This window comes from Oncorhynchus masou, chromosome 9, assembly GCF_036934945.1.
Source record: "Oncorhynchus masou masou isolate Uvic2021 chromosome 9, UVic_Omas_1.1, whole genome shotgun sequence".
Classification (NCBI taxonomy): domain Eukaryota; kingdom Metazoa; phylum Chordata; class Actinopteri; order Salmoniformes; family Salmonidae; genus Oncorhynchus; species Oncorhynchus masou.
Window position 1 is genome coordinate 51,679,355 of NC_088220.1, and position 27,781 is coordinate 51,707,135.

A 27,781-nucleotide genomic window follows, 5' to 3' on the forward strand; every position below is an offset into this window, starting at 1 on the left:
CTGTCAGCGCACAGAACATCCAAAAAGTGTTGCATTGTGTTTTCCCCCTGTGCGCTCCTGACAAGAGCACAAATTGCTGTCACTTGTTCCTGTGCCTTAGGCGAAACGTTAAACAAGAGAAACGACAGTGGAGTTGCTCATGAGGAGGACATTTTGAGATACTTTGCAAAACTAGACCCTCTGGGTTAAACTGGAATGAGTCAAAATAATGGACTTGCTATTTCATCTTACTTCAGCGACATGACTGTAGTTGGTTGAATTGGCAAAAAAGTCTCAAATTGTGGCTAACATTTTTGTCTCATTATGCTGTTGTCAAAAGTGAACTGATTCTGATCATCAATAGTGTTCTGTTCATACAACTATCTGAGAAGTGTTTGAATGGGGTTATCATGGTTCACAACAGAGTACAAGACAAATCACAGCTAATATACGGGGGTGACATTTTGTTCCAGGTTAGTCATAACTGGGCAGGACTCTGTCCCTTGTTCCCAATGCACCTTTGTGTAGCTGTGGCTACCATATCAGCTAAATACTGGCCTATCTTATCAAACCAACTGCACCATGTTGTGTGGAAGGTGACGAACGGCCATAGATTCCTATTAAAAGATTCAGGCCAGTGTGTGTGTGTGTGTGTCTGTGTGTGTTTTTGTGGGATCTACAGTCAGCTTCAAAGGCTCCCTCAGTGCGACGTGACACTGGAGAATGGTTTTGCACCCCTATGTGACAACTCCGGAAACACAGAGCAGTGTTGAGCAAGAAGGCTGTGGAAGGCTGTCCTACTGTCAATGGAATGCTGGTCTCTACTAAAACTCAACATAAAGTTCTCCTCTGCCTGGATGACTTCTTCTTGTCAAAAGTGAATAACATGCCGTTATAACCTATCCATGAACGACACAGACAATGACAAAGAGCTCAGTTGACTGATACATAACATGAATGATACTTTTTAAAGAACTAAAGAGCTACATCACAAAGACAATCACTGGTCACTTGAAGGAATGTCGTTTCTAAGAAAAACATCTATTTATGCTGCACTGATGTATGTATCATCTTATTCTCAATTCCATCCTTTCTGGAATTTGTCCAACCAATGCAAACTCAAGCAAATTAAAATAATCTAATAAAGTCTAGGTTTATTGTAAGTCGGAATAGTCTGTTCTGTTGAGTGTCTTATCTTACAGTAGATTACCTATCTTCAGTATCATTATACGTAGGCTATTTGCCACTTTAATATGGTGTGATGTGTCATCACTGTAAAATACTTTCCATGTATGCAAATGTTAAGGTTTACAGTAATTAAGTCATGTCGTGGTGTTTCCATCATCCCAATGTTGGTTTGGTGTTTCTAGCATGAATGGTTAAGAAAGCAGTGGCACTTTGAATATCTAGCTCTCATGGTTACCATTGACTCCCATGTTAATTATGAAAATATTTAATGGTTGTCATTTCTAAATTATAAATAATATTTAAAAAATCTGAACAGAAGCAACATAATTTACACTAGACTCGATGTTTTGAAGTTGCAAATCTAATATAATAATATGAATCCATGAAGTGATTCTATCTTCCTGAAGTTGTTTTGGTGTTTCTAGCTTGAATGGTTAGTATCATTTTTAACGTCGACATCTAATTGACTTCCATGTTATTAATTGGGCAAAACATAATCCAAAACACAACCAAAACAAACTGCAAATGCATCTCACAAGCTTGATGCAGTCATTGTGTGCAATGAATATGGGACCAAATAATAAACGTACACTAAAGCACTTTCATTTCTATCTTGTAAAAGAGATAAGTATGAAAATACCTTCAAATAAAAGCTGACATACTGTACTGTCACCTAACACGAAACGTTCTATCTCAAATCTAAAATGCTGAAATATAGAGCCGAATTTAAAAAAAAAAGGTTGCTTCACTGTCCAAATACATAGAGGGAAGGTCATGAGTTAGGATTATTTACAGTAAAACTAGGATATCCTGAAACAGCAGGACAAAACAAACTGCAGTTAGAGCATTTTTAATGACTAGAATTATACTTTTTGTTCAAATGTGAAGGCACCCAATCCCAATTAAAACACTGTGAGATGATTCACTGGCCATCACAGTAAAGTAGTGTCTAGAAGCCTGGCCCAGTTTGAGTTGGGGCCAGAGGGCCAGCGTGAGTTCAACACTGTTTAGTCTAACCCACCCAAAAGTCACATACAAGAGTCATTTGGTAGGGAGCTGTTTCAACAACACTATACAATTCAGCTGAATCTGTCCATCCTGCAGCCAGACCTACATCACAGAGCCCCTGTGGTACCATCCAATTGTAAATATAAGCAAAATTAACATGGAAATGACATATAAGGATTTTGTCAAATAACATATACACCCATTTCATCAAGTCTATAGATAATTTCATGTATATATTTATTTCAACGGAACAGGCAACAATCGTGTTTCTCCCCCAAAGTTTAGCTTTTTAATAAGAAAAACATGAATAGTTCAAATCACAACATTCAAACCATAAACAACAACCTGACAATATATACAATATATACGTCTGACAAGAGGCAAATGAAAATTGTTTAAATAGTATTTTTGAAACTAAAATACAAGAAATAAAAAAACAGCATTTCTGACCTGAAACTCATGGTTTATCTTTGAAAAAGTGTTCCTTCAGTGAAAATTCAGTTATCGGTCCTCCATTATCAAAACATCTTGAAAGGCACTTTGAGGATGAGGGTTGCGACATAAAGCTCAATGTTGCATTGACATTGTTACAGTGATCCAATTCTAGTTTGCCATTTGCGGTTTAAAAAAAAGAGGGTTGTTATATAGCATTGTTGTAACACACACTGGGCCTCCCCAGCTGTGTGAAATGGTGGGAAATCTCGTGCAAAGTACTGTATGTAAATGGTCCTATTAGTGCATTTCCATTCAACTCCTATCTTAGTAACGGACATACCATAGCTCCTCTCCCCCCTAACCCTTGGTATGTTGTGTAATATAATGTGAAGCAATTCCAAAATATACTATGCCATGAAGAGCTGGGGAACAGCAGCCTCTCATTATTGATAATAAAAGGGGTCTCTGAAAATGTTTTAAAACAGACAAACAAAGCTGAAATTAGATTTACCACAGTTTCGTCCATTTTTAAACAGACGTCATCTTTTTTCTTTAAAAGGATACCTGGTAAAAGAATACAAGAAATGGCTCTCTTATCAGTAAAAACAACAGCCTTCCACCTCTTGTAAAAATTAACCGTGGCAGCTACATTTGTGTTTATGGATGGGTATTTGAAGAGATTAAAACAGCATATTAAAAATGGGAATGAAGCAATATGTTGTAAAACACAAAAAGAATTCCCTGTAATGCAGTAACAACTGCCCCGAAGCAGTAACCTGAACCTTTTCTCACTCCCACAATCGCTCAAATTGTTTCATGTCACATTTGTTTTGTAACTTGTCAATACAGCACTGTACAAGATATATTAATTTTCTTCCCTTCATAAATAAATGCACAACTCCTTTCCCCCACTCCATCTATTTACAATGTGTACAACCCAAGTAGTCCTGCTTGTCTGTTGAACAAACCAAAACCCAGTTTGAAGTAGTCTAAAAAAAGAGATAAGCAAAAAAATGGCAAAGGGGAGACATGACTTCTGTGTGAATTTATGAATGTATCATTTTTAAAGACCTTCTGATGAATCGGTTTCAATCCAGCACTGGGTTTTACCTTTGTCTTCGACTTCATGTAACTGCAGGGTTCCCCCCTTTTGAACTGTGTATCAGCACTGCTAAATGTTCTTTGGTCCCTATTGAGTAGCCCTTCAATGGCAGCCATCTTACATTTTGGGATTTCAAGGCTGCTAAAAGTCCTTGTCAGCACCACTTGGCTGTGGTCCAGAAGGCCTCCATGTTAAGAGGCATTGAGGACCGACCGGCTGTAGAGGGTTTGGTAGTAGGCCCCAGAGTCCATGGCCGAGGGTCCCGCGCTGTCGTAGATCTGCTTGGCTGCTATCGGAGAGGAGGAGGCGTAGCAATTGTAGGCCATCACCTGGTCCTGGTACGTCTTCAGATCCATCTTCTGCTCATTGGACATGAGGTTGGTGATGGAGAAGGGGTGATTGAAGTTGTAGTGGGGATCCATGGCCTTGAGAGGGTCATTCTGCAGGTCCAGATTATGCATGGCGCTGGGAAGGAGGTGGGGGCTGCCTCCCATGATCTGGGAGTGGAGGAGAGGGACGGAGGGGGAGATGGAGGAGGGCACGGAGGAGGGGATTTCCACCGGGGTGCTCTGGACGTGGGACTGGGGCTGTGGGGCGCAGTCCAGCTGGACCATGCTCCTCTGCTGCTGCTCCTCTGAGGAGGAACCAGGGTGGGAGTTGTCAGAGTGGGCCGAGTCAGCCCCCTCCGAGCCCCCCGCTGGGCTGTGCTCCTCCATCAGGCTGTCTCCATGGCCCCCCTTCCCCGAGCCTCCCTCCTGGGCCTTGCCAGACTTCTTCGCAGCCTTCTCTTGATCGATCTTGAAGCGCTTCTGGCGGCGCAGGTAGCAGCCGTTCTCAAACATGTTGCCTGAGTTGGGGTGCAGGGCCCAGTAGGAGCCCTTGCCGGGCTTGTCGGGCGAGCGGGCCACCTTGACGAAGCAGTCGTTGAAGGACAGCGAGTGGCGGATGGAGTTCTGCCAGCGCTGTTGGTTCTCGCGGTAGTAGGGGAACAGGTCCATGATCCACTGGTAGATCTCGTTGAGGGTGAGCATCTTGCTGCCGGATTGCTGGATGGCCATGGTGATGAGGGAGATATAGGAGTATGGTGGCTTGGCGTGGGTCAGTGAGCGGCGGTATGGCTTGGGCACCTCCTTGGCCCGGTTGAGGGAGGTGGGAGAGGGGTAGCTCAACTGGCTCATGGGCTGGCCCATGTTCTGATAGTGGGAGAGGGAGCCCAGGGAAGGGGCTGGGGAGCCCAGCTGGGAGAGAGAGTTGGGGTTGAGGGATGAAGTCACCGGGGACATGTTCATATGGTTGGCCCCTCCGCCCATGGAGGCCAGTTGACTGTTGAGCCCAGAGCTGCCATAGCCCATGTTCATGGTGGCTGGAGAACAAGCTGGGTTCAGGTTGATGTAGCTGTTGATGGTGCTCATTGAGCTCATTGAATTCATGACACTGGGAGAGGAATACATCTGAAAACAAAACAGAAAGGAGTTGATTTAGTAATTTGGAAACAAATAATATAGATACATAGGTTTAGACAACAAATAATGTAATTGTATTTTTGTGTCCAAAAGCCTGTACTAATGGAAAGCATAAACGGACAATGATACAACTGCTGAGAAAGGGACATTGATTTCACAAATCATTGATAAACCTGAAAATGGAAAAAAAAAATACGACTCAAAATAAAAACTGAAAATACGCGTCCTGGATTCGTTCCCTTTCATTTCGTAGTTATCCTACTACTAAGTACTACAAAACCACAGCAAATAAAACAAACTTTTAATGAAACGTTCCAAAATATCTGACCATAGGCTATCGGTGATATAATACGCGTAAAAAAAAGGATCACAGAGCCGTAAAATACACAATCATCTATGTAACCTAATATTTATTTGAGAGCATATAATGTTGATTAAAGACAGGATTTCAGTTGCCTTTCATTTAATCACGAATTTCCTGAGGAAATGTATAGCTTATTTAAACTTGCGGGGGTAGCCAACGTTAACAAAATGAACTGCTAATTTAATTTCCTAGATGCTTTAACATTCACAATTTGCATATTTAAATAGTTTGGCCAATACGTGTTAGTAAACAGACTCGGGAATTGCAAAAAAAAAAAAAAAAAAGATAGATTTTATGTAAACAGGCTTCTAAATGTCACATTTACAATTTCAACAGGTCACACAATAGACAAATTGAGCCAAAGTATATCACATCAGTGTTGTATGTTGAATTGTAAACTTCTAACATTACTATATTAAAGATAAGAAATTACAGCCACACGTGAAAATGGAGTGAAAAATATAAAAATAAAGCCAGTTGTGTTCGTAAAATACTGAGCTTTCGATTCAATAACTTAATTTTAAGAAACTCTAGAATAGACTTTAAATAAACATATATCTAGCATCCACACACACATAGCCCATATGGTAAACTTATATAGAAAAAATGTTTTTACCTCACTGGCTTCGCTGTAGAAGGCATTCCACTCTGGTAGTTCATGAGACTCCATCTTCACCGAGCTCAACATCCCAAATACAACTTTTTATAGTAAGAAACTATATTTGAGCGAATGAGACTGCAAATCCTTGTTTGACTTTATAATAGCTTTGAGTCTGCTCAAAATTCAAGACACCGGCAAAAATAGTACAATTTAAATCCAATATAACGAAAGAGTTCCACTGACTAGATAGAAGACTAGAAAAAAACAATGCTTCTTCGGTCTATGAGTAGGTCTTCAGTTAAATGTCAATATTTATTCGTTGATTTATCAATCATCCATCGTTTCATAATCAAGAGTAACAGGTTATTTATATTAAGCTGACGTTCTTTTGGGGGAACGCTAGATCTGTATGAAGTCCGCAGCCCCCGATCCGTGTGAGTCAATGTGCTATGGGCAAGTACAGTAAAAGTTGGATGTGCCTTCTTAAAAACGCAGGTAAGGTCCCGCCCCATAAGGGCATTTGAATATCGTCCAAGGCTATTTGAATATCGTAAAAAGACCTCTCTTGCCCCCTGGTGAGGGTGTATATTGGCCCGGGACAGACACATCCATCTCAATTGCAGCATGCATCATCCACTTCTTGACGACAAAACTGCTGCTTAAACCTCACTGGATGTGTCTGATTGTAGGCTATTTTCATAATTTATTTTACACCACAATTATAAAATCAAAACTAAATGTATGGCTTTCAATTATTAGAATATGAATTTATAAAGTATTGCTTCAAGCTGAGTCGTCTTCTGAGTCGCCAATTGAAGACAAATCTGTAGCTCAATGGAAATTAAATGATTTTATTTGTCTCTCATTTTAATACACTTGACCATTGAAAAGATCAGCTCAATAGGTCAAGATCTGAAATGAAGAGGACAACTCAAAGGATTATTGCAGGCCTGGATGAGGTCTTGATGTAGTCAGAGGGTATAACCTTCTCACGGTTTAAATTCATCAGTGGGAGGTCTGATTAGGGGAGCCCGAGTTGAATGGCCAGTGGGAGAGCCGTTAATACCCCCGACTAACATTTCTCTGGAGCTCTATCGGCTATATGGAGAATGATTAGTTGCTGGGGAAATTGACTTCTCAGAAGCTCTTTGGTCCCCAACTCCCGTAGCCTATGCTCTTCCTCGTTGTAGGCCTGCACAGTTTAAGTCCAATTGAACATTACAACGAACGAAACATTGAATTATTCATGTGCAATACAGGCTGTTGTCTGCAATAAGAGGGTTACATGTGAAGGTAAAATTAAGTGATGAAAATATTGGCAAACCAAAATAACGAAAAACAATAAATAATGTAGCCCTAATCCAATGTATGTAGGCCTATCCTTGGCCTGATTCAGAATACACATCTCGTTGTCAGGCGCAGACAGTAAAATCTGAATGTCAATGCATTTCCTAATTGCCAATGAATGGAGCTGTAATTGATGCGCATAGGTGGTCGACAGGATTAGCTGAGAAAAGTGCTAAGGAAACACGCAGGAAGGACACGTCGTGTTTAGCGCAATAGGCAGAAATAGCTTACTCCGGGACACTTTGGTTTAAAAAAATAATCGAATGTATGAAAAACAACATAATTAATCATTAGTTTTAATACAACCGAATTCGTTCATTAGTACATATTTTTTGATTCAACATTAAGATCATGAGGACTAAGGAATGCATGATCTCTATTAGGCCCATTGGTCTTAACACTTCTAACGATCTGCGCCCGTTTGCAAAATGTTGTCAGGTCGATTAACACATTGAATGAGATCAATCAAACGTATTTATAAAGCCCTTTTTACATCAGCCGATGTCACATGGTGGTCTGTAATGATAGTAATTAAGCTATACAGAACAATTATTTCCTGACCAAGTACATGATTAAAGTCGGCTATAAAGAAACAAGTTTGAGCACTGCTTTGAACAAGTATATTTAGGCATGGGCCAACATTTTATTTCATTGTTTCCCAAGGCCAAATAAAAGTAGCTAGGCTATATTGTTTTGAATCGAAGGCCAGCTATTTCGATAGATATAGATAACCCGTCCAATGATTCTACTACATCATGGAGAGCTGTGGAGGAAGATGCTGTGCGGGCTGTACTGCATTTGAGTAATGAGTAGACAGAACTACTTCCTCATTAATCCTTTGACTTTACACGGTCTATTCCCCCAACACACATCCCTACATCCTCCTGCAGGTCGGCCGCTTCTAATGCCAATGTGACAGTAGATCGTTCATTAACACCTCAATAATTAGCTAACAATAGCTTTAATGAGTTGACATTAATAGAGGAAGACAGAGATTTCAATATGCTTTCTAGTGGGGGGAAGTTATGACTTGAGATTCGCCCTTTACAATATCTTGGTAGGCGGCGTTTTTCAATTAGGCTAACCTTTATGGGGGTGGGTTTTAAGAGGAGTAGGCCGAGAGTAAAATACATAGAGAAACAAAGGTTCCCATCATTACATAACAGAACCTATTATCTAAGTGAAATTATGGCTGATGTCAAATACGACGCCATCTAATTGATAAACCGGTAACTGTGCCATTTCCCTCCAATACAGGGAAATCTAAACATTGGAAAATGAAGTGCCCTCATGGTAGACTACAAGAAAAGTGGTCAGTAATTCACAACACATTTTTAAAGTCAAGATCTGCACAGGTTAAAGTCCGCCATCTACTGGACATAGCAAGACAATGAACATCGAGCGTACCTTTGCAACACAGTATAAAACCGTGTCAGTATTTATATTTTAATTTTATTTATTTATGCTTCAAATTTGTCGTCAATTGCGTAGAAGCTTCATGAAAAATAACAAATCAAAAGTGACATTTACACCCAATGAATAAAAACATATACAGTACCAGTCAAAAGTTGACACACCTACTCATTCAAGGGGTTTTCTTTATTTAAAAAAACTATTTTCTAAATTGTAGAATAATAGTGAAGACATCAAAACTATGAACACATGGAATCATGTAGTAACCAAAAAAGTGTTAAACAAATACATGCTAAAAAATTGAGGTTTTTCAAAGTAGCTACCCTTTGCCTTGACAGCTTTGCACACTCTTGGCATTCTCTCAACCAACTGTATGAGGTAGTCACCTGGAATGCTTTTCCAACAGTCTTGGAGTTCCCACATATGCTGAGCACTTGTTAGCTGCTTTTCCTTCACGCTGTAGTCCAACTCATACCAAACCATCTCAATTGGGTTGAGGTCGGGTGATTGTGGACCAGGTAATCTGATGCAGCCCTCCATCACTCTCCTTCTTGGTCAAATAGCCCTTACACAGCCTGGAGGTGTGTTTTGGGTCATTGTCCTGTTGAAAAACAAATGATAGTCCCACTAAGCGCAAACCAGATGGGATGGCGTATCACTGCAGAATGCACTGGTAGCCATGTTAGCTAAGTGTACCTAGAATTCTAAATAAATCACAGACAGTGTCACCAGCAAAGCACCCCCACACCATCTCATCTCCTCCTCCATGCTTCACAGTGGGAACCACACATGCGGAGATCATCTGTTCAACTACTCTGCGTCTCACAAAGACATGGCGGTTGGAACCAAAAATTGCAAATTTAGACCAAAGGACAGATTTACACTGGTCGAATGTCCATTGCTCGTGTTTCTTGGCCCTAGCAAGTCTCTTCTTATTGGTGTCCTTGAGCAGCAATTTGACCATGAAGGCCTGATTCACCCAGTCTCCTCTGAACAGTTGATGTTTAGAGGATGGTAACTCTAATGAACTTATCCTCACAACACAACTGATAGGCTCAAACACATTAAGAAGTAAAGAAATTCCACAAATTAACTGTTAACAAGGCACACCTGTTAATTGAAATGCAAGAGATTACCCCATGAAGCTGAATGAAATAATGCCAAGTGTGCAAAGCTGTCAAGGCAAAGGGTGACTACTTTGAAGAATCTCAAATATATTTTGATTTGTTTAACACTTTTTTGGTTACTACATGATTCCATGTGTTATTTCATAGTTGATGTCTTCACTAGTCTACAATGTAGAAAATAGTCAAATAAAGGAAAAACCATGAATGAGCAGGTCTGCCCAAACTTTTGACTAGTACTGTATATGACATTAAATTGAAAGTTGCATGAACAATTAAAAAATGGACACCCAGTCCTATAGCCGACATTCAGGGTTTTATCTTATTTTATTTAACTAGACAAGTCAGTTAAGAACAAATTCTCATTTACAATGACAGCCTAGAAACAGTGCGTTAACTGCCTCGTTCAGGGGCAGAACAACAGATTTTTACCATGTCAGTTCAGGGATTCGATCTAGCAACCTGCAGTTACTGGCCCAACGCTCTAACCACTAGGCTACCTGCCGCCCAGAGTAGGTTTCCATTCAAGGATATATATATATTTTTTTTTAAATAACAAAAAAATAAGGGCAGAAATAGGCTAGTGTCAAGTAGAAATAGAGTTGGAATACAAGCTTTAACCTTGAACTGTGTTGAGATTAGCAACTCAACAGGAGTCCATGGCAGACAGGACCATAATAATAGAAAGGCAAGACAATCAATCCAAGACAATCTTTCCAAATTTAGGGGCCAAATACAAAATACTCCTATTTTGTATGATTTAAAAAAAAAAATTTTTACAAGTGCTTTCAGACAGAGGATGCCATTAAATGCACCTTTTCATAATGTATTTTTTAAATTAAGCTAGGCAAGTCAGTTATGAACAAATTCTTATTTACAATGACGGCCTACCTCGGGCCAACACTGGGCCAATTGTGCGCTGCCCTATGGGACTCCCAATCACTTGAGGAAAGTTGGATGAACATATCAGTGCTTTTGTAGGAAATTCATTTTTGTTGTGAGGGCTACATTAGACTTACCGTATTTTAGATAACTAAGAGGCCTAATTTTGGTACTACATGCACTTTCAGCTACTAGTGTACAGTATACATTCATGCCAATGTGATCAGCAATGGCTTGATGTCTTGTCCTCATTCAATTTCATATTTACACATGCACATGGTAGGATATTGATTGGCCCCAGCTTTGCAAATTGATATTTCAATTAATATATTAATTTTGGTGACGAACATAAAAGGTTAAGGAAAACCTGACAGAGAAGTATTTTGATATACATGTATATATTATCTTTTAAACAATTCAAAGAGTTAAGTTCATTGGTAAAACAGAGCATAAAACAGGGATTTTATAGAACTTTTAAAAAAATAATCAAGATGATCACGTGAAAAACTTGAATCTCAGTCAATATAGAAAAAAACCTTTGACTTTACATAGTTAAATTCCTTTAAATTAAACATCAAGTACACAATATTAGTTTAATCTCTACACCCTCTACAACTTCAGTTAACAGATAACCTATAACTATCCTAAGAACCATTTCACCCACTATTTCCCTGGCACATATTGAAATAATAAAGCCATTTAACACAAAACTAGTAAGATTACAGAAAGTCTACAACCCCCTTGTGCATTACAAAGTTGGATTAACTTTTTTTCCCAACAATCTACACAAAATACTGTAATATAATGTCAAAGTATATTATTATTATTATTTTTAAGACAAATTAAAAATCAAACACTAATATACCTTGATTGGATAAGTATTCACCCCCCTGAGTCAATACATGTTTAGAATCACCTTTGGTAGCGGTTATGAGTCTCTTGAGTAAGTCTCAAAAGAGCTTTGCACACATGTATTGTGGAATATTTGCCCATTATTCTTTAAACTCTGTCAAGGTGTTTGGGATCATGGCTAGACAGCCATTTTCAAGTCTTGCCATAGATTTTCAAGCAGATTTAAGTCAAAACTGCAAATTGGCCACTCAGGAACATTCACTGTCTTCTTGGTTAACAACTCCAGTTTAGATTTGACTTTGTGTTGTAGGTTATTGTCCTTCTGAAAGGTGAATTCATTTAGACTCGCCTAAATAAAGGTGAATAATTATGCAACAACTATATTTTTGTTATTTCATTTGTAAAACATTTTCAAAATGTATTTTGTGTTGATCCATTTTTACAATGAAATCTTTTTCAATCCTACTTTGTAACAACAAAATGTGAAGAAAGTTTAAGGGGGTGTAGAATTTCTATAGGCACTGTAAATCTACTTTAACATGAATCTATCTTTGGTTTCTATGCACGTGTATAGGCTACACAAGCAGTATTGTAACAAAACTATAAATTGCACATCTATTACCATCGAGAGAGATTGTCTTACATTCAGTATAAAATAGAGAGGTATCATCCCACTTCTTACATGCTGGATAAAGCATCTTTGTTGGGCACTGTGAAAGCCATCTCATTGTATCGCGTAGCACTGAAAGTCCCTGTTTCTGTCTTATAAATCGATGGCGACATACATTAACTGCTGGTTTGAGGTTTCAGCAAAGAGCAAACAAATAGCTCCGTGACAGTAAAAAGTCAGTTTTACGTAAAGGGCAAATGTGATGCAAAACAAACTCCCAAAAAACGGTCACAAGAGGAACAGTCCAAGTCTATACGTTGCTGGAACGTTTAGGGAAGTCATCAGTCTTTCTCAATGCCACTCAGATATCTATTAGAAAGATGTTCCATGAAACAGAAAACAGACCTAAAATCAACTATAAACAGGACAGATTTATTTTATTTAACCTTTATTTAACTAGGCAAGTCAGTTAAGAACAAATTCTTATTTTACAATGACGGCCTACCCTGGCCAAACCCGGACGACGCTGGGCCAATTGTGCGCCGCCCTATGGGACTCCCAATCGGCCGATTGTGATACAGCATGGAATCGAACCAGGGTTTGTAGTAATGACTCTAGCACGGAGATGCAGTGCCTTAGACCGCTGCGCCACTCGGAAGCCCTAGATGAAGTGCATACTTCCCAACCATGGTCCACTGGTTTATTAAGTCAGTGACTAATACTAATAAGTTGATGTTTGAGGGACAAAGGGGTGAATTAGGTATTATAGGTGAGCAAGGGCTGGGGGTATGGTCACCCTCTATCCAACCAGACAGTGGTGTGGTAGTGTAAGGCCTGCCCCATGGAGGTAGAGGTGTATGATGATTGGCTGCGAGGTGGGGAGAACCTGGTGGATTGTCATGTTGGTTAGCTGTGAGGTGGGGAAAACCTGGTGGATTGCCGTGGTGATTGGCTGTGAGGTGGGGAAAACCTGGTGGATTGCCGTGGTGATTGGCTGTGGGGTGGGGAAACCTGGTGGATTGCCGTGGTGATTGGCTGTGATGTGGGGAAACCTGGTGGATTGCCGTGGTGATTGGCTGTGAAGTGGCGAGAACCTGTTGAGATTGTCGTTATCTGCAGGCACCAGGCTGCTGCTCCACTCAGGCGTCAACAGCCTTCTGTCCAGACAGACATCACATAAACAAACAGATTAACCATATTCGGTGGCTAATCATATTCGGTGACAATTATACTACATATCATATATTATACTCTATCATAAAGCACGTCACAAACACTAAATTAGCCTATGGCCTAGCTACATAGAGAATACTTTGGCCTAAAGACTGATTCCAAGACAACAAATTCAAAGGAAATCAAGATGTAGTGAAATTGCATCTTACAGTCAGGTGTCCCAGAGGATTTAGGGGTCGCGCTCCTTCTTCACCTTGACGTCTCCAGCCAGGATGGTAGTGACCTCTCCCTGCATGAAGGCCCAGGGCACGTTGGAGCCTACCAGGGGACACCTCTCTCCACTGGGGCAAAACATCTCGCTGCCGGCCCCCTGGCTCCGGATAAAGTCTCTGGTGCAAGGGAAGCAGAATTTATGGGCCGCAACAGAAGGGCACTGGACAAAGTGAGTATCCTCCAAGCGCTCGTGGCAGATGGTGCAGGAGAGAGGGGGACCAGAGGAGCCGGAGGGGTCCCCTGCTCCCTGGTCCGAGGCCCCAGCCAGGGGGAGAGCTGCCGTGGTGCCCCCTGTAGAGTTGCTAGCTCCCTGGGGTTCCCCGTTCCTGGAGGCCAGGTGGCGCTGCTGCCCCGCAGGGCAGGCTGCCATGGGGCTGCTGCTGCTTTGTCTCACTGCCAAGGAGGAGTGGCCCAGGCCTCCACCACCACTACTGCTGCTGCTGCTAGGGGCTTCTCTGGGTGACTGGCCAGCGGCTGCACCCGCGTTGTCAGCCACGCTCATCAGTGCTGTGATGGGGGAGGGGTCGCTGCTGTGGGAGTGGGAGGCCGAACCCTCCTGGTGAGGAGGTGGCTGGCTGGTGCTGGGTAGGGAGGAGGCAGCTAGGTGGATAGCCATGCCCGGGTACATCCCCATGGGCCAGTGCTGCCGGAGCTGCTCCTCTGTGGTCACTACCTCTCCACCCTGGAGCTCTGGGGAAGCCTTCCTCCGGCGCACGCGGGCTGGTGGTGCCGAGCGGGCCATGTGACACAGCGCTGTGGGCAGCATGGAGCAGCTGGTGTCCAGGTAGGGCTGGGGGAGAACGTCAGGGCCGGGGGTGTCCTTAAAGGCCCGTACCGAATCACTCAGCAGCTCAGAGAGCAGTCGCCAGTCCCCCGCGCCATGCCTTTTCTCGTACTCCACATACTTCAGGCCCAAGTTGATCACCTTGTTCCCAGAGTCTTTCTGGCTGTCGTGGAACATCTGCTTGACCAGCGCCGCCAAGCTGGAGAACATATACCCCGAGCCGCACGGGTACTCTGCAAAGATTTTCAGCTCAAAGTCCAGCGTCAGCTTGGCATCGAAGGCAAAGATCCGCCCCACCAGGCTGTGGTCCTTCTTGAAGCGCACATTGAAGGGGGTGCAGCCGGAGAGGGTGAGCAGGGCCCCTCGTACAGCCTTGGGTCGGCCGGCCCAGTCATCTGCTCGGTTCCGTACACTCTCTGACAGCTCGGCCAGAGCCTCTGCGTTCCTCTGCTTCTCCCTCAGCTCCTTCTCAAACTCAGGGCTCAGGAAGGAGGCCACACCCATGCCCATGCTCAGCTGCCTCTTGGTGATCTCGTTCAGCATGGGGGCAGAGAGGGTGAGGGGGGTTCCCCCGACTCTGGTATTTAAACCGGGCACAGCTGCTAGCAACCCGTGCGGAACCCCCACAAGGCCTTGTGTCATTAAATTGGGTGGAACGGTACACACCATGGGTCGTCTGGTGTTGTTAGGGCTCTGTCCACTGACATCTTGTTGTGGGCCCCCGTCATCGATTCTGTGCAGACCGTTGGGGAGCCGTGCTGGGGCTCCGTAGTCCCCTCTACCCCTTTCAAAGCGTTCAGGAGGTGGCCTACCACCCTCCATAGGTCCATCTCTTCCACCTGGGCCATGTTTGGTGGGCTGTGGACCCGGGGACCTGTCACCCTGCATACCATGAGTTATTTTCAAATGCCTGGCCGTCTCTATGAGGAATTCAATACGGTCTGCCCCTTCATAATTCACACAGCCTCGGCAGACAGTCTCGCTAAAGTCCCAGATCATAGCCCATGGCATCTTAGGCAAATCGCAAAGGTAACAGCACCACTGCCGCCTTGAAGACGACTGGGAGGAGGACATATTTGATAGGCCCTCTTATCTTTCTGGCTTTCTGAGGTCCTGGTTAAACAGATTTAGCTTTCAATAGTTAAGGAACAATCGCCGCTTCTGTTACTTCTCAAATACCCCCAAAAATATATATGATACACTTTTTTTTGTAATAAACACACAAAAAATAGTGTTTACCCCCTTTCGGTCGCCTGCGCCCATGAAGTGTTTCTACTAGAAGACTGTCTTTGCTGGAACTTACACAACTCCGTGATAATGATGCATTCTGGGATTTATTGTTTTCGTTCTGCGAGGGCCTTCGTGAGTACGTGCCTCGTGAATAGCATCAGTTGCGTCTAAAATGCGAATATAGACTGCACACAGACCAATGTTTACGAAAAGTTATCATATGGATATTAATAAACACTGTATGTAAAATAATATATATTTACAAAGGAACTGACATGCGCAACTCACGCAGCCCAGATCCTCGCGAACCGAGCTAGCTAGTGTATCCAGGTCAAAGGTAACTTTTTTTTAACAACACATGTTCTTGCACCCATGCGCATTTAGTTGGACTAAGTTACATTTCACAATTTAGCAGTACACAGAAGTCATGTCAAACGATGTATCTTCGTCAAGTGATGAGGCAAGTGACACAGAGGAGGTTCCGCAAAAACGGAGAAAGCAGGGTAAGTTTTTTCTAGCTTAAATAACGTTAGTTAGCTATCTAGCTAATGTTAGCCACTACAATCAAGTCCATCAAAGCTGTCTGCCAGGTATCTAGTCAATCCTGTTAGGAATCAAAATTAGGGATGCTGCAATGGGCAGACAGCATTGTGTATTATATGGCGAATTCCAAAACAAACACACAGATTACGTTCACTTCGCTAGCTAGCGAGCTATCTAGCTAATAACAATAACTATGTTTATCCCTTCAGCTTCAAGGTATCAGTGTCCAGCTGATTTTGTGGCATTTGACTACAAACCCTGTGCCAGTACCCTCATCGAAAGGGTTTGTGAGGACAACACAGAATTATGGCTCATCAAAGCTCCCAGCAGTTTCAACCTGGACAGGTAGGCTATCCTTCTTTCCACTTATATGAATTATCATATAAGTGTCATGATTCACTTCTAATAACAGACAGAGATATCTAACAAAGTCCTCAGAATTTCTCGGTCAATTATTAGAAGTGAGACACCATCCACTACCATTGCTTTACACCCACATGGTCTATATCTGTTGTGCGTAACCTCTTAACATACTGTAATCTCTCTCTCCCCCACAGTTTCAGCAGTCTGAAGATGCCTCTGTCTGGGCTGCAGACCATGCAGGCCCCTGCCCAGCAGTCGTGTAGTGGTGGGAACATCAGGCAGATCTACAGCGTGCTGGGTGGGCCCTCTGGTGCTGCGGACCTCCATCTCCTCACCAGTCACCCCCAGACGCTTGACTTGGTGGTCTGTGCCCCGGCCTTCAGCGGGCTCCTCAACATCTGTGAGAGCTATGGTGACTGCAGCACCAACCAGACCCCCATTGCCATCCCAGCCACCCCAGCCCCCACTGTGCCCCCGGGGCTCCGCCAGCGCTTCCAGCCTTTCGGAAGCAGGACCCCCACCCTCTCCAGACTGATGGAGGATACACCGGATACTCTGCTGCCGTCTACACCAGAGACACCTCTCAGGGTCACACTGGACCCGGGGGAGGAGAGGAAGAGCAAGAAGAAAAAGAAGAAAGACAAACTTATAAAGACAGAGGAGATGGAGGAGGGGGTCAGGGTGAAGCAGGAGCTGCTAGAGATGACTCACAGCCCAGAGGAGCCATATAAACTTCCTGAGCAGGAAGCTGAGCTCTCAGAAGAGAAGAGGAAGAAGAAGAAGAAAAAGAAGGATAAGGACAGGGGAGAGGTGGAGGACACTGTATATTCATCTTTTAATGTAATTAAAAAAGAGGTGGAAGTTAAAGTTGAACCAATGGACAGTTCCTATGGTGAAGTTGAAGATTCTGGAAAAAGGAAGAAAAAGGTGAAGAAAAACAGGCATGATGATGACTAGTCTGTTGTTCTGGTTTTGTGAAGTTATAATAATACTATTATTATTATTATTATTATCATTCAATTAAGCAGTTCAACAAATAATTATTATGCTACTGTACTGTCATTTGGATTTTGGGGGGGAAATTTGATCATCTAATAAAGCTGAGACGATAACACATACTGGAGTGTACAGACTTGTGCCTCTATTCACACGAAACAAAAATATAAACGCAACATGTAAAGTGTTGGTTTCATGAGCTGAAATAAAATATCCCTGAAATTTTCCATACTCACAAAAAGCGTATTTCTTTAATTCTGTGCACAACTTTGTTTACATCCCTGTTAGTGAGCATTTCACCTTTGTCCAGATAATCCATCCACCTGACAGGTATGGCATATCAAGAAGCTGATTAAACAGCATGATCGTTACATGGGTGCACCTTGTGCTGGGGACAATAAAAAGCCACTCTAAAATGTGCTGTTTTGTCACACAACACAATGCAAGTATTGAGGGAGTGTGCAATTGACATAACTGCAGGAATTGAATGTTAATTTCTCTACCATAACCTGCCTTCAACATTGTTTTAGAGAATTTGGCAGTACGTCCAACCGGCCTCACCATGTGTTACCACGCCAGCCCAGGACCTCCACATCTGGCTTCTTAACATGTGGGATCATCTAAGACAAGCCACCCGGACAGCTGATGAAACTGGGTTTGCACAACCAAAGAATTTCTGCACAAACTGTCATAAACCGTCTCGGAAGCTCATTTGCTTGCTCGTCTTCCTCACTAAGGTCTTGACATAACTGTAGTTAGGAGTTATAACTGACTTCAATGGGCAAATGCTCACTTTCAATGTCCGCTGGAGAAGTGTGCCCTTCACGGATGATTCACTGTTTCGACTGTACCGGGCAGATTGCTTGTATGGCGCTATGTGGGCAAGCGGTTTGCTGATGTCAACGTTGTGAACAGAGTGCCCCATAGTGGCAGTGGGGTTATGGTATGGGAAGGTGTAAATTAAGGAAGATGATCACAGTTGCCTTTTATCAATGGCAATTTGAATGCACAGAGATACCGTGACTAGATCCTGAGGCCCATTGTCGTGGCATTCATCTTTCGCCATCACCTCATGTGGCCGTCATTGAAAATAAGAATTTGTTCTTAACTGACTTGCCTAGTTAAATAAAGGTAAAAAAAAAAAATGTTTCAGCATGATATTGCATGGCCCCATGTTGCAAGGGTATGTACACAATTCCTGGAAACTGAAAATGTCCCAGTCCTTCCTTGGCCTATATACTCACCAGGCATGTCACCCATTAAGCATGTTTGGGATGCTCTGTATCAACATGTACAACAGCGTGCTCCAGTTCACACCAATATCCAGCTACTTCGCACAGCCATTGAATAGGAGTGGGACAACATTCCACAGGCCACAATTAACAGCCTGATCAACTCTATGCGAAGAAGATGTGTCGCTCTGCATGAGGCAAATGTTGGTCACACCAGATACTGACTGGTTTTCTGATCCACGCCCCTACCTTTTGTTTTAAGTTATCTGTTACCAACAGATGCATATCTGTATTCCCAGTCATATGAAATACATAGATTAGGGCCTAATGAATTTATTTAAATTCACTGATTTCCTTATATGAACTGTAACTCAGTCAAATCTTTGAAATTGTTGAATGTTGCGTTTATATCTTTGTTCAGTGTAGTTAATTTATCCTCAATGCTACCATTAACTATTGATTCTGCTGCAGTCCTGCAATACTCTGGCTCCACAGGCAGATAGCGCTGTGGTACTGTGGTTCTTCCCTGGTGACCGGACACAGATTCGGTGGGTTGCCTCTGCCTGCTCTCACTCTGCACTGGAGTGTGGTCCTGTTTTCTAATGAGTTCAGAGACACCTCTGGTGCTATCCGACTCAATGTCTACTTTCCTCCCACTACACTACATGTATGCATCACTTACTCACTGCAAGGCTGTGGCAGAGCCTCTTTTCCCTCTCTTTTCAGACACATTATTGTATTTTTGAAGGTTGCATTTGGTTGGTTTGATGTTGTGAGTAAATTACGCGTTGTGAACAAAATATTCTTGAATATCCATAAAACACAAAACACATTTTTAAAAATGGTGTAAAAGGTTATGTTTAAAAAAAAAAAAAATAACAATTTTGTTCCTGAATAACTAAAAAACTTGCATGGAAATTCTAATCAGAATTATTTTTTCGTTCTTGCTGCTCAGAGAGTATCTCGAAGACAACAGCTGCAATTCTGTAGCTCTGGTATGGAGAGAATAGAACTTTGATGTTGGATCTTATGCGATATTTCTATGTATTCACACATTGCACGTCTCACAGACACGTGCAATGTGTGTGTGTGTGTGTGTTAGGGATCTGCTTCAGGTATGGTGCTGCAGATAACTTGGCTCCTAGCTAGTGGGTTACACAACAGGTCAACAGCAGAACATTGACTCCTGTTCTGTGGGTGTCTCTTACACCACCACTGCCCACCTTTGCTGTCTCACGGGCTAACAGATTTAACCATGACTGGTTATTTGTCCGTTTCCATTTGATCCACTTGAGGAGAGCAGTCGTTGTCCTCCAGCAACAATCCATTCTGGTGCTTGTGTCTTCCTCCACATTGTGCACACGGTCATTAGTGTTCAGTGGATTAGCAATAGGGTCACCAGGTCAAGTCACAGCTGGGACAATGAGGCCCACAAGTGAAGCACCTGGACGTGAAACAGAATTCTAGTAGAATTCTTAGTATGTTCCCCTCTATCTCTATGCGTTGATGTATTGTTTCATGGGGATGGTTTTGCTATATGCGCTGCAGGTAGCTTGAACAATAATTGCTGTCTGGTGAAGCAGATTAATAATTGAATGCAGTCTGAAGTTAAGATACAACGTGTCCAGACTGCAGAGCAGGATTGGGCCTTGCGCGCCCCAACCGATGTAAATGATAAGATTTGAGGGGAGGGAGAGGGGAGCGACTAGTGGGGGTAATGCATTGGAGAACCAATCTCGCCGGCTGTACCCACCCCCTCCTTCTCTTCCCCCCTCTTCCCTCTTCCCTCCCCATCACTGCAGCGATTCCCTCTCCCCCTCTCCGTCTCCCTCTGTAGTGCTCTCCTTTTCAACCAGCGCTCTCTAGCCAGCCTGCTGCAATGTGAGGGTTTCCATGGCAACTCAGACCTGCCAAGGACCATGGTGCTCTGCTCTGTGGCAATGGAGAGAGAGAGAGAGAGAGAAAGCGCGAGAGGGGTTCGGCTCATCAATGTATTATACGTGAGCTCCACCACTTTGGGCATGCTAAGATTGGTGTCTCGGAAAGCTGCAGTCCCCCTCTGCTTTCCTCTCTGTCCTTTTCTTTCCAAGCCCATAACACTCAGCATTTGACAGGGATTAAAGTGCATGGATCGATGCAGAGAGAAATGGTCCATTGGTTTAAGGATGACAGTGAAATTGGTCTGTGTCGCTAAATGTAATGAGAATTGGCATGGCGTTCTGGCGTTGTTTGCCCTTGGATGAATAAGTGCCTCCCTGACATTGCTTTGGCTGCAGGAGAGCGCCTCCAAAACAAGTCCTACCACACCAGCAACTTCATTGCATACTAATGCCTTAACATGACGCACACTCAGCCCTCCCATTCAAAGAGCTGAAATATGTCATTGAACCGAAAAGGCTGAGGCCGCCTCTGCAATCTAGAAGAAACCCAATACAGAAGTACGTCATCTTTAAAAGTGTTGAATACACATTGTGCTCAGAATGACAAGATGTACTGTCAATGGAGACTAACCTTGTACCGTTGATCAGGTCGACGAGGGTTTGGGAAGCTTTCGCTGATGATGTTTGGGCTCTTTTCTTCTCCTGGGCTTCATGTTGATTTGAATGGGCTCCTCTTGTCTACTTCTTTTCTGTTGAATGTTACTTGAAGAACTGAACACCATGAACGTGCTGTGCCTATTGGTGCTTGAGGGAAAAGCATTCAGCACAAATGGCTATCTAATGTAGATAAGCGTGTAGATAATTGATGATGGTAGATAGTGATTGAAAAACAATGTATTTACTTTTGATATTAGCCATTCAAATGAACAAAACTTCAATGGGGAATGGTCTGCACTGAGGAAAATCTGTTGCTATGCACTAAGTCAAGTCAGACATATGCTATGAAAGCAGCCCGAGCTGTCTTTGCAGCCAGTCTCCATGACAACCTCAATGCTATTTCCCTCATTGTTGTCTTGGACCAGTGTTAGACATCCTGAAAGCGCTTCTTGGACCCTAATTCGTAAAAGCCTGGATGTCCTTCTATGGGCTTGCGTGTATTCTTAGTCGTTATTCCCAGGTGGCAGTGTAGACTTTTGGAGGAACAAGACAGCAGAGAGAGACGGCAGTCCCCTCGGGGAGAGACATGTCCTTGCTTTGACCTTCACAGTAGCAGGGAAGAAGGAGCAGTGAGCAGTTCAAACATCCCTGTAGCCCATACACTGGAGACTAAGACTAAAAATCAACCTTGGTGATACTACATTGTCTGCATGCTGTGCAGTGCCACTAAACACTGTGGCATTAGCCATATAATACTGAAGATCATTCCCTCCTTCACTCCAACTAGTTCCATGTCAGTGGCGTTTAAACATTTGTCATTTAATTGTATTCACATGTATTTTTATTTTATTTACCTTTATTTAACTAGGCAAGTCAGTTAAGAACAAATTCTTATTTTCAATGACGGCCTAGGAACAGTGGGTTAACTGCCTGTTCAAGGGCAGAACGACAGATTTGTACCATGTCAGCTCGGGGGTTTGAACTTGCAACTTGCAACCTTCTGGTTAATAGTCCAATGCTCTAACCACTAGGCTACCCTTCCATCCTGGAATGGAATGTGTATATGTACTATACATCCTAAGACACATTATGGCATAGAATATACATAATATTGGTGGGATGTTAAAACATTTTGTAAATATTGAACATGGACAGTAATGCGGGTTACTTTTATTCGAGAATGACGTCATTGACTTCAATGCAGTGAAATAGATCACATAACTACAGTCAATTGTAATCGTAATTCCTCCTTAATTCAGAGTGGACTGCACAGCTGATCTGTCTGTGCAGCTGGACAAGCTGAGCAGGTTAAGTGCTTTGCTCAAGGGCCGAGCAGCACTATCTCCTCCTGGGACTTCACAAGGACCAGATGACACCATACCTTAGTGAGTCCTTAATAATGTATCAACTCACTGTCTCTAATGCAGTCTGACTGGCATCATTTGCGATCTTTCAAGACTTCATAGTATCTCATTTAACAAAAGGAATCAAACAAACATTGTTAGCAGAAATGTGTGCTATACTATTTAATGTACCACTTCATACAGTTGAAGTTGAAAGTTTACATGCACCTTAGCCAAATACATGTAAACTCAGTTTTTCACAATTCCTGGCATTTAATCCAAGTAAATATTCCCTGTTTTAGGCCAGTTAGGATCACCACTTTATTTTAAGAATGTGAAAGGTCAGAATAATGATTTATAAGAGAATGATTTATTTCAGCTGTTATTTCTTTCATTACATTCCCAGTGGTTCAGAAGTTTACGTACACTCAATTAGTATTTGGTAGCATTGCTTTTAAATTTTTTTAACTTGGGTCAAACGTTTCGGGTAGCCTTCCACAAGCTTCCCACAATAATTTGGGTGAATGTTTGTAAATTCCTCCTGACAGAACTGGTGTAACTGAGTCAGGTTTGTAGGCCGCCTTGTTCGCACATGCTTTTTCAGTTCTGCCCACAAATATTCTACCTGGTTATAGTCGATATAGGACACATTTTACTGTGGATATAGATACTGTACCTGTTTCCTCCAGCATCTTCACAAGGTCCATTGCTGTTGTTCTGGGATCGATTTGCACTTTTCGCACTAAAGTACATTAATCTCTAGGAGACAGAACGCATATCCTTCCTGCGCGGTAGGACACCTGCGTGGTTCCCATGGTGTTTATACTTTCGTACTATTGTTTGTACAGATGAACGTGGTATCTTCAGGCATTTGTAAATTGCTCCCATTGATGAACCAGACTTGTGGAGGTCTACAATTTTTTTCTGAGGTCTTGGATGATTTCTTTTGATTTTCCCATGATGCCAAGCAAAGAGGCACTGAGCTTGAAGGTAGGCCTTGAAATACATCCACAGGTACACCTCCAATTGACTCAAATGATGTCAATTAGCCTATCAGAAGCTTCTAAAGCCAAGACATAATTTTCAGGAATTTTCCAAGCTCTTTAAAGGCATAGTCAATTTAGTGTGTGTAGACTTCTGACCCATTGGAATTGTGATACAGTGAATTGTAAATGAAATAACCTGTCTGTAAACAATTGTTGAAAAAATGACTTGTGTCATGCACAAAGTAGATGTCCTAACCGACTTGCCAAAACTATAGTTTGTTTAAGAAGAAATTTGTGGAGTGGTTGAAAAACGAGTCTGACTCCAACCTAATTGTATGTAAACTTCTGACTTCAACTGTATATAGCCCTACAAAAGGATTGTCTATTTTGCACAACATCCTTATTTTTAGCAGTGTAGCTAATTCAACCCTGCATAAATTGTCATACCAACACAATGTGTTTTAGTAGTGGATGAGATTTGTTTGTGTGTGTGTGCTGTGGACAGTTTAGTCTCTCTGTGTGGCCTGGGGGACCGTCGTTTTGTCAGAGGCCAGCTTTCAGGGGCCAGGGCGCTGGATGAGGAGCACGTAACCTGTCGAAGAGGGCCACTGCTGGCCCTGCCAACCCTGCTGTGCACCCATCTGCCACTGGGCAGCAATATGCCCACACGGCTCCATCTGTCCAGTACCCCCCCACCCACCCACACACACACACACACACACACTTACATGTCTTCACCCACCGTCTCCATTTTTTTTTTAGGGCTGAACTAGATAAATGGGGAAGCAGCGGAGGAAAATGGGTCACGGGTGCTTTGTATACCTCCTCCATGTGTATGGTTTAACCTTCAAGTACTTGCTGCTGTCGCTGGAACCGTGGACAGGCATTTTACATGACTCAAAGTGGAAATCCTGACGTGTGATCCAATTACAAATATGGCAGAGGCTTTTTCCCCCCTGCCATTTTCAGTATTACAGTATGTATGATGCTTGAGCCAGAGTTTTTGGTTCAGAATAGTATCAAATTAGAGTTAAGTGGGTCAAGATTGCAGTAGCTAATTTCCTTCCTTAAATAATCACTGATTAGTTCTGGATATTAACACATTAGTGGTCCTACAATCAGAGAGTACTCCATGCATGTTAGTATGATAGTAGAAAAAATGTATCTAGGCTGAAACTGGACTTCCTCCCATTATGAGTTCTCAGAAAGCAGGCTCAATAATCTGAGTTATGTAAAACAGGATTATGTCTACTGCAAGTATTGCATAAATACCCCTGTCATTCTAAATTATCTGTGTGGTGTTCATCCACTATTTTGTAATACAAAGGTGACCCTTCAATCCTCAGCCTTAAAAGTCAGTTTAGTTGACAATTTATCTATTTTGATAAGTGATTTTTCTGCCAGATGTCGATTGTCTAACCGTTATGTGTTGTCTTGGTCTTTGGGAGGAATAAATAGCAGACGTTTCGTTTTCCTGCCCATTTGATCTGATTAGATTAGTCTAATTTACTGAATGGCCATAAAGCCTATAATAACTCAGAGGGGTTCAGTCCAAAAGGAATAGTATCAAGGTCATTAATCCATTATTCATTGTGTACTACTTAATGTGTCTAGTCTACGACCTTCCCCAGTTGAATAATGTCTTACCTTTTGTACTTTCTTCAACCTTTACCTTCTTGTCCCCTGTGTTCCTCTGTATAACCATTCTCGGACTCCTAACCCCTGTTCTTCCCCTGTGTGCCTGCTCAAGGCTAAAGTAGCATCTCCTTACCCATCAGCCCACGGGGTAAAATCCACAACTGCCTCCGTCTGTCTCAAACTGGGCCAAGTTATTTGGATCTCCCCTGGCTTCTCCCTTATGGTTCGTTGGCATGTTGCAGAATCTTCCATCTCCGGCCGCCGAAGTGTCAGGCCAGGGCTCCTTAGAAAGGTCAAATATGTTTGTGTTTCCCGCGGCCTGAAAAAGACTAATGTGTGCCTTCAGGGTTAAAGCCATCCTTGGAATGTCTCCGGGTGGCGGGTGTACAGTATAAGTCTGTAGCAAGACAGGAAGTCAGGCGTCAGGTGATGAGTGGTCGGTTGTTGTCAAAGGACTTTGAATTTCACCGTGCAGTCTGTATCGACCAGTGTAGAGTACCTATGAGTACCCTGTTGTCTCTGTAAGGAAATCACAGTGTTGCACCTCTGTGATCGATTAGCAAGCCCTGGCTGGAACTCATTAACCATAAGCAAATGGGTGAGTCAGTGTACGTTTAATATACCTGTCTGCCTTGTTTTGTAATTGTTCAAATGAGCTGTATAACACAAATTGTTGGGACAATGACTAAACATGGCACAGCTATGGTTGATAATCAATTATGTGAGCATTTAGTAAGTACAGTATGCAGTTCCCTTGGGATAATGTAATGAAATGAAGTATCATTTACAAAGACAGTTCAGGACCATACAAACATTAACTATTGAAAAGCTATTGTAAAGACGGAAATGAATGATGGCATTGTCGCATCCATCTAACAAATTAAAATTAAAAACACACACACACCATCATCGGTTGGCAAATTATATGCACTCAAAAAACATTTCCATTATGCAAACCCACCCACAACTCACCCAGGCTCAGAATTCTATTGGTATGCTGTACTGTCACCCACTTAATTTCCCTGTAGGATCATGTTGATACTAACCACACAGAGACAGTTCACATATAGGATATTGGAATAATACAGCAGGCACTGCTTAGGCTTCCCTTGTATACAGTAGAAAATGTATTTATTAAAGCATATGCTCGAGAACTGAAAACAACAACTGCAAGATTCCAGAACATATCATGTACCATAAAATTGATAAAGGAATCACTGTACACGCTACAGTGTTTTAAAATCACAGCTTTTGCATCGCAATTTAAACGTAATTATTCTAACTTGTATTTATAAACATAATAATCAAACATTAATTACATTTAAAGTACTTTTTGGAATAGTTAAGAATGTAATGTGTTTCTTATTTTAAACATAGTCTGTAATGTTGGTTAGAAATATCACAACAGCAACAACAACAAAACTTAACATACAAAAACGTACAATCATTGTTCAGTATTTTGCTTATCTGACTGGCATAAATTATTAAATCAATTTGATTTAAATAGAATGATAAACAAGATGGAATAAATACAGATTTTGGTCTGTATAATAAATGTTCTGAAATATGATCTATAAACTGGCCGTGAAGCAAAGTACCACAATTATAAGATCATTGGCTACACCTGTCATTGCATAGGCCCTGCCCTCATACACATTTAACTACCTGTGGAACAGCCTATTACACTAACAGGCTAGTAAGTTCAATGTCTATGTAATGTAAAGTGTTGCCAAAGGACAATAGGCAGTTTGCACTTTAGTTGCTTAGGATGTTGGAATCATTTTTGCATTGTTGCTAGTCAAATATGGACAGCTCTTGTACCAGTGCAGATGGCAAGTTTAAGTGGGAGAGGTCCGTTGAGGTTTTCTTCAACTTTGGGGTTTGCTGTAGCTCTGTGGTTTTAAGCTAATTTCCAGGTCCAGGAATTTGATATCACTTTCTTAATGATGGATACTTGTTAAATGCATAGAAGGTACACGCAAATTGAATGCTGAAAAACAAGTGTGGATTTAGTTACAAGATTTCAGTCTTATGACAGTCTACAATTTGTATCTTCCTCAATCAAAGACAAAGTATTCGTTTCCTAGACAAACATGCAATAAGTAGATGAAAACATTCAAGAAATAACATTGACCTGAGTCCTTGTAAAAATGTGAAAATTTCGGTATAACTGTTCGAACACAAACTTGGTCTTACGCTGGCAGTCGAAATACAAATTGCATTCTGTTTGTCAAAAATATACATTCCAATTTCAAATGTAACTAAATTACAAATAATCTCCTTTATCAGCCAATACTTTAAAATCTGATGCAGTC

General features: G+C 42.1%; 3 protein-coding genes across 4 annotated transcripts; 1 reads left to right on the forward strand and 2 right to left on the reverse strand.

The window, feature by feature from the left end:
* Positions 1-2,395: 2,395 nt before the first annotated feature.
* Positions 2,396-6,584, reverse strand: LOC135546144 (hepatocyte nuclear factor 3-gamma-like). The gene is made up of 2 exons (XM_064974331.1): positions 6,156-6,584; positions 2,396-5,163 (listed from the first exon to the last, which is right to left on the reverse strand). The coding sequence occupies exons 1-2, from the start codon at positions 6,225-6,227 to the stop codon at positions 3,904-3,906; spliced, it is 1,332 nt and encodes a 443-aa protein (XP_064830403.1). The 5' UTR covers positions 6,228-6,584; the 3' UTR covers positions 2,396-3,903.
* Positions 6,585-10,332: 3,748 nt separating this feature from the next.
* On the reverse strand, positions 10,333-15,932 carry LOC135546145 (interferon regulatory factor 2-binding protein 1-like). 2 transcript variants are annotated; one of them, XM_064974333.1, is made up of 2 exons: positions 13,751-15,932; positions 10,333-13,522 (listed from the first exon to the last, which is right to left on the reverse strand). In XM_064974333.1, the coding sequence occupies exon 1, from the start codon at positions 15,670-15,672 to the stop codon at positions 13,771-13,773; it is 1,902 nt and encodes a 633-aa protein (XP_064830405.1). In that variant the 5' UTR covers positions 15,673-15,932; the 3' UTR covers positions 10,333-13,522; positions 13,751-13,770. The 2 variants fall into 2 exon arrangements, with proteins under 2 accessions (XP_064830405.1, XP_064830404.1); XM_064974332.1 differs by having other exon boundaries at positions 10,333-13,525.
* Positions 15,933-16,127: 195 nt separating this feature from the next.
* LOC135546146 (DNA-directed RNA polymerase I subunit RPA34-like) lies at positions 16,128-17,957 on the forward strand. Its single transcript, XM_064974334.1, has 3 exons — positions 16,128-16,331; positions 16,581-16,716; positions 16,929-17,957. The coding sequence occupies exons 1-3, from the start codon at positions 16,256-16,258 to the stop codon at positions 17,689-17,691; spliced, it is 975 nt and encodes a 324-aa protein (XP_064830406.1). The 5' UTR covers positions 16,128-16,255; the 3' UTR covers positions 17,692-17,957.
* Positions 17,958-27,781: the final 9,824 nt, after the last annotated feature.

Coding starts and splice junctions, on each gene's coding strand:
- LOC135546144 (XM_064974331.1), bottom strand. CDS start 6,227: ATGTTGAGCTCGGTGAAGATGGAGTCTCATGAACTACCAGAGTGGAAT. Junction 5,164..6,155: donor TCTACAGCGAAGCCAGTGAG/GTAAAAACATTT, acceptor TTTTGTTTTCAG/ATGTATTCCTCTCCCAGTGT.
- LOC135546146 (XM_064974334.1), top strand. CDS start 16,256: ATGTCAAACGATGTATCTTCGTCAAGTGATGAGGCAAGTGACACAGAG. Junction 16,332..16,580: donor GCAAAAACGGAGAAAGCAGG/GTAAGTTTTTTC, acceptor TTATCCCTTCAG/CTTCAAGGTATCAGTGTCCA. Junction 16,717..16,928: donor AGCAGTTTCAACCTGGACAG/GTAGGCTATCCT, acceptor TCTCCCCCACAG/TTTCAGCAGTCTGAAGATGC.
- LOC135546145 (XM_064974333.1), bottom strand. CDS start 15,672: ATGTCCTCCTCCCAGTCGTCTTCAAGGCGGCAGTGGTGCTGTTACCTT.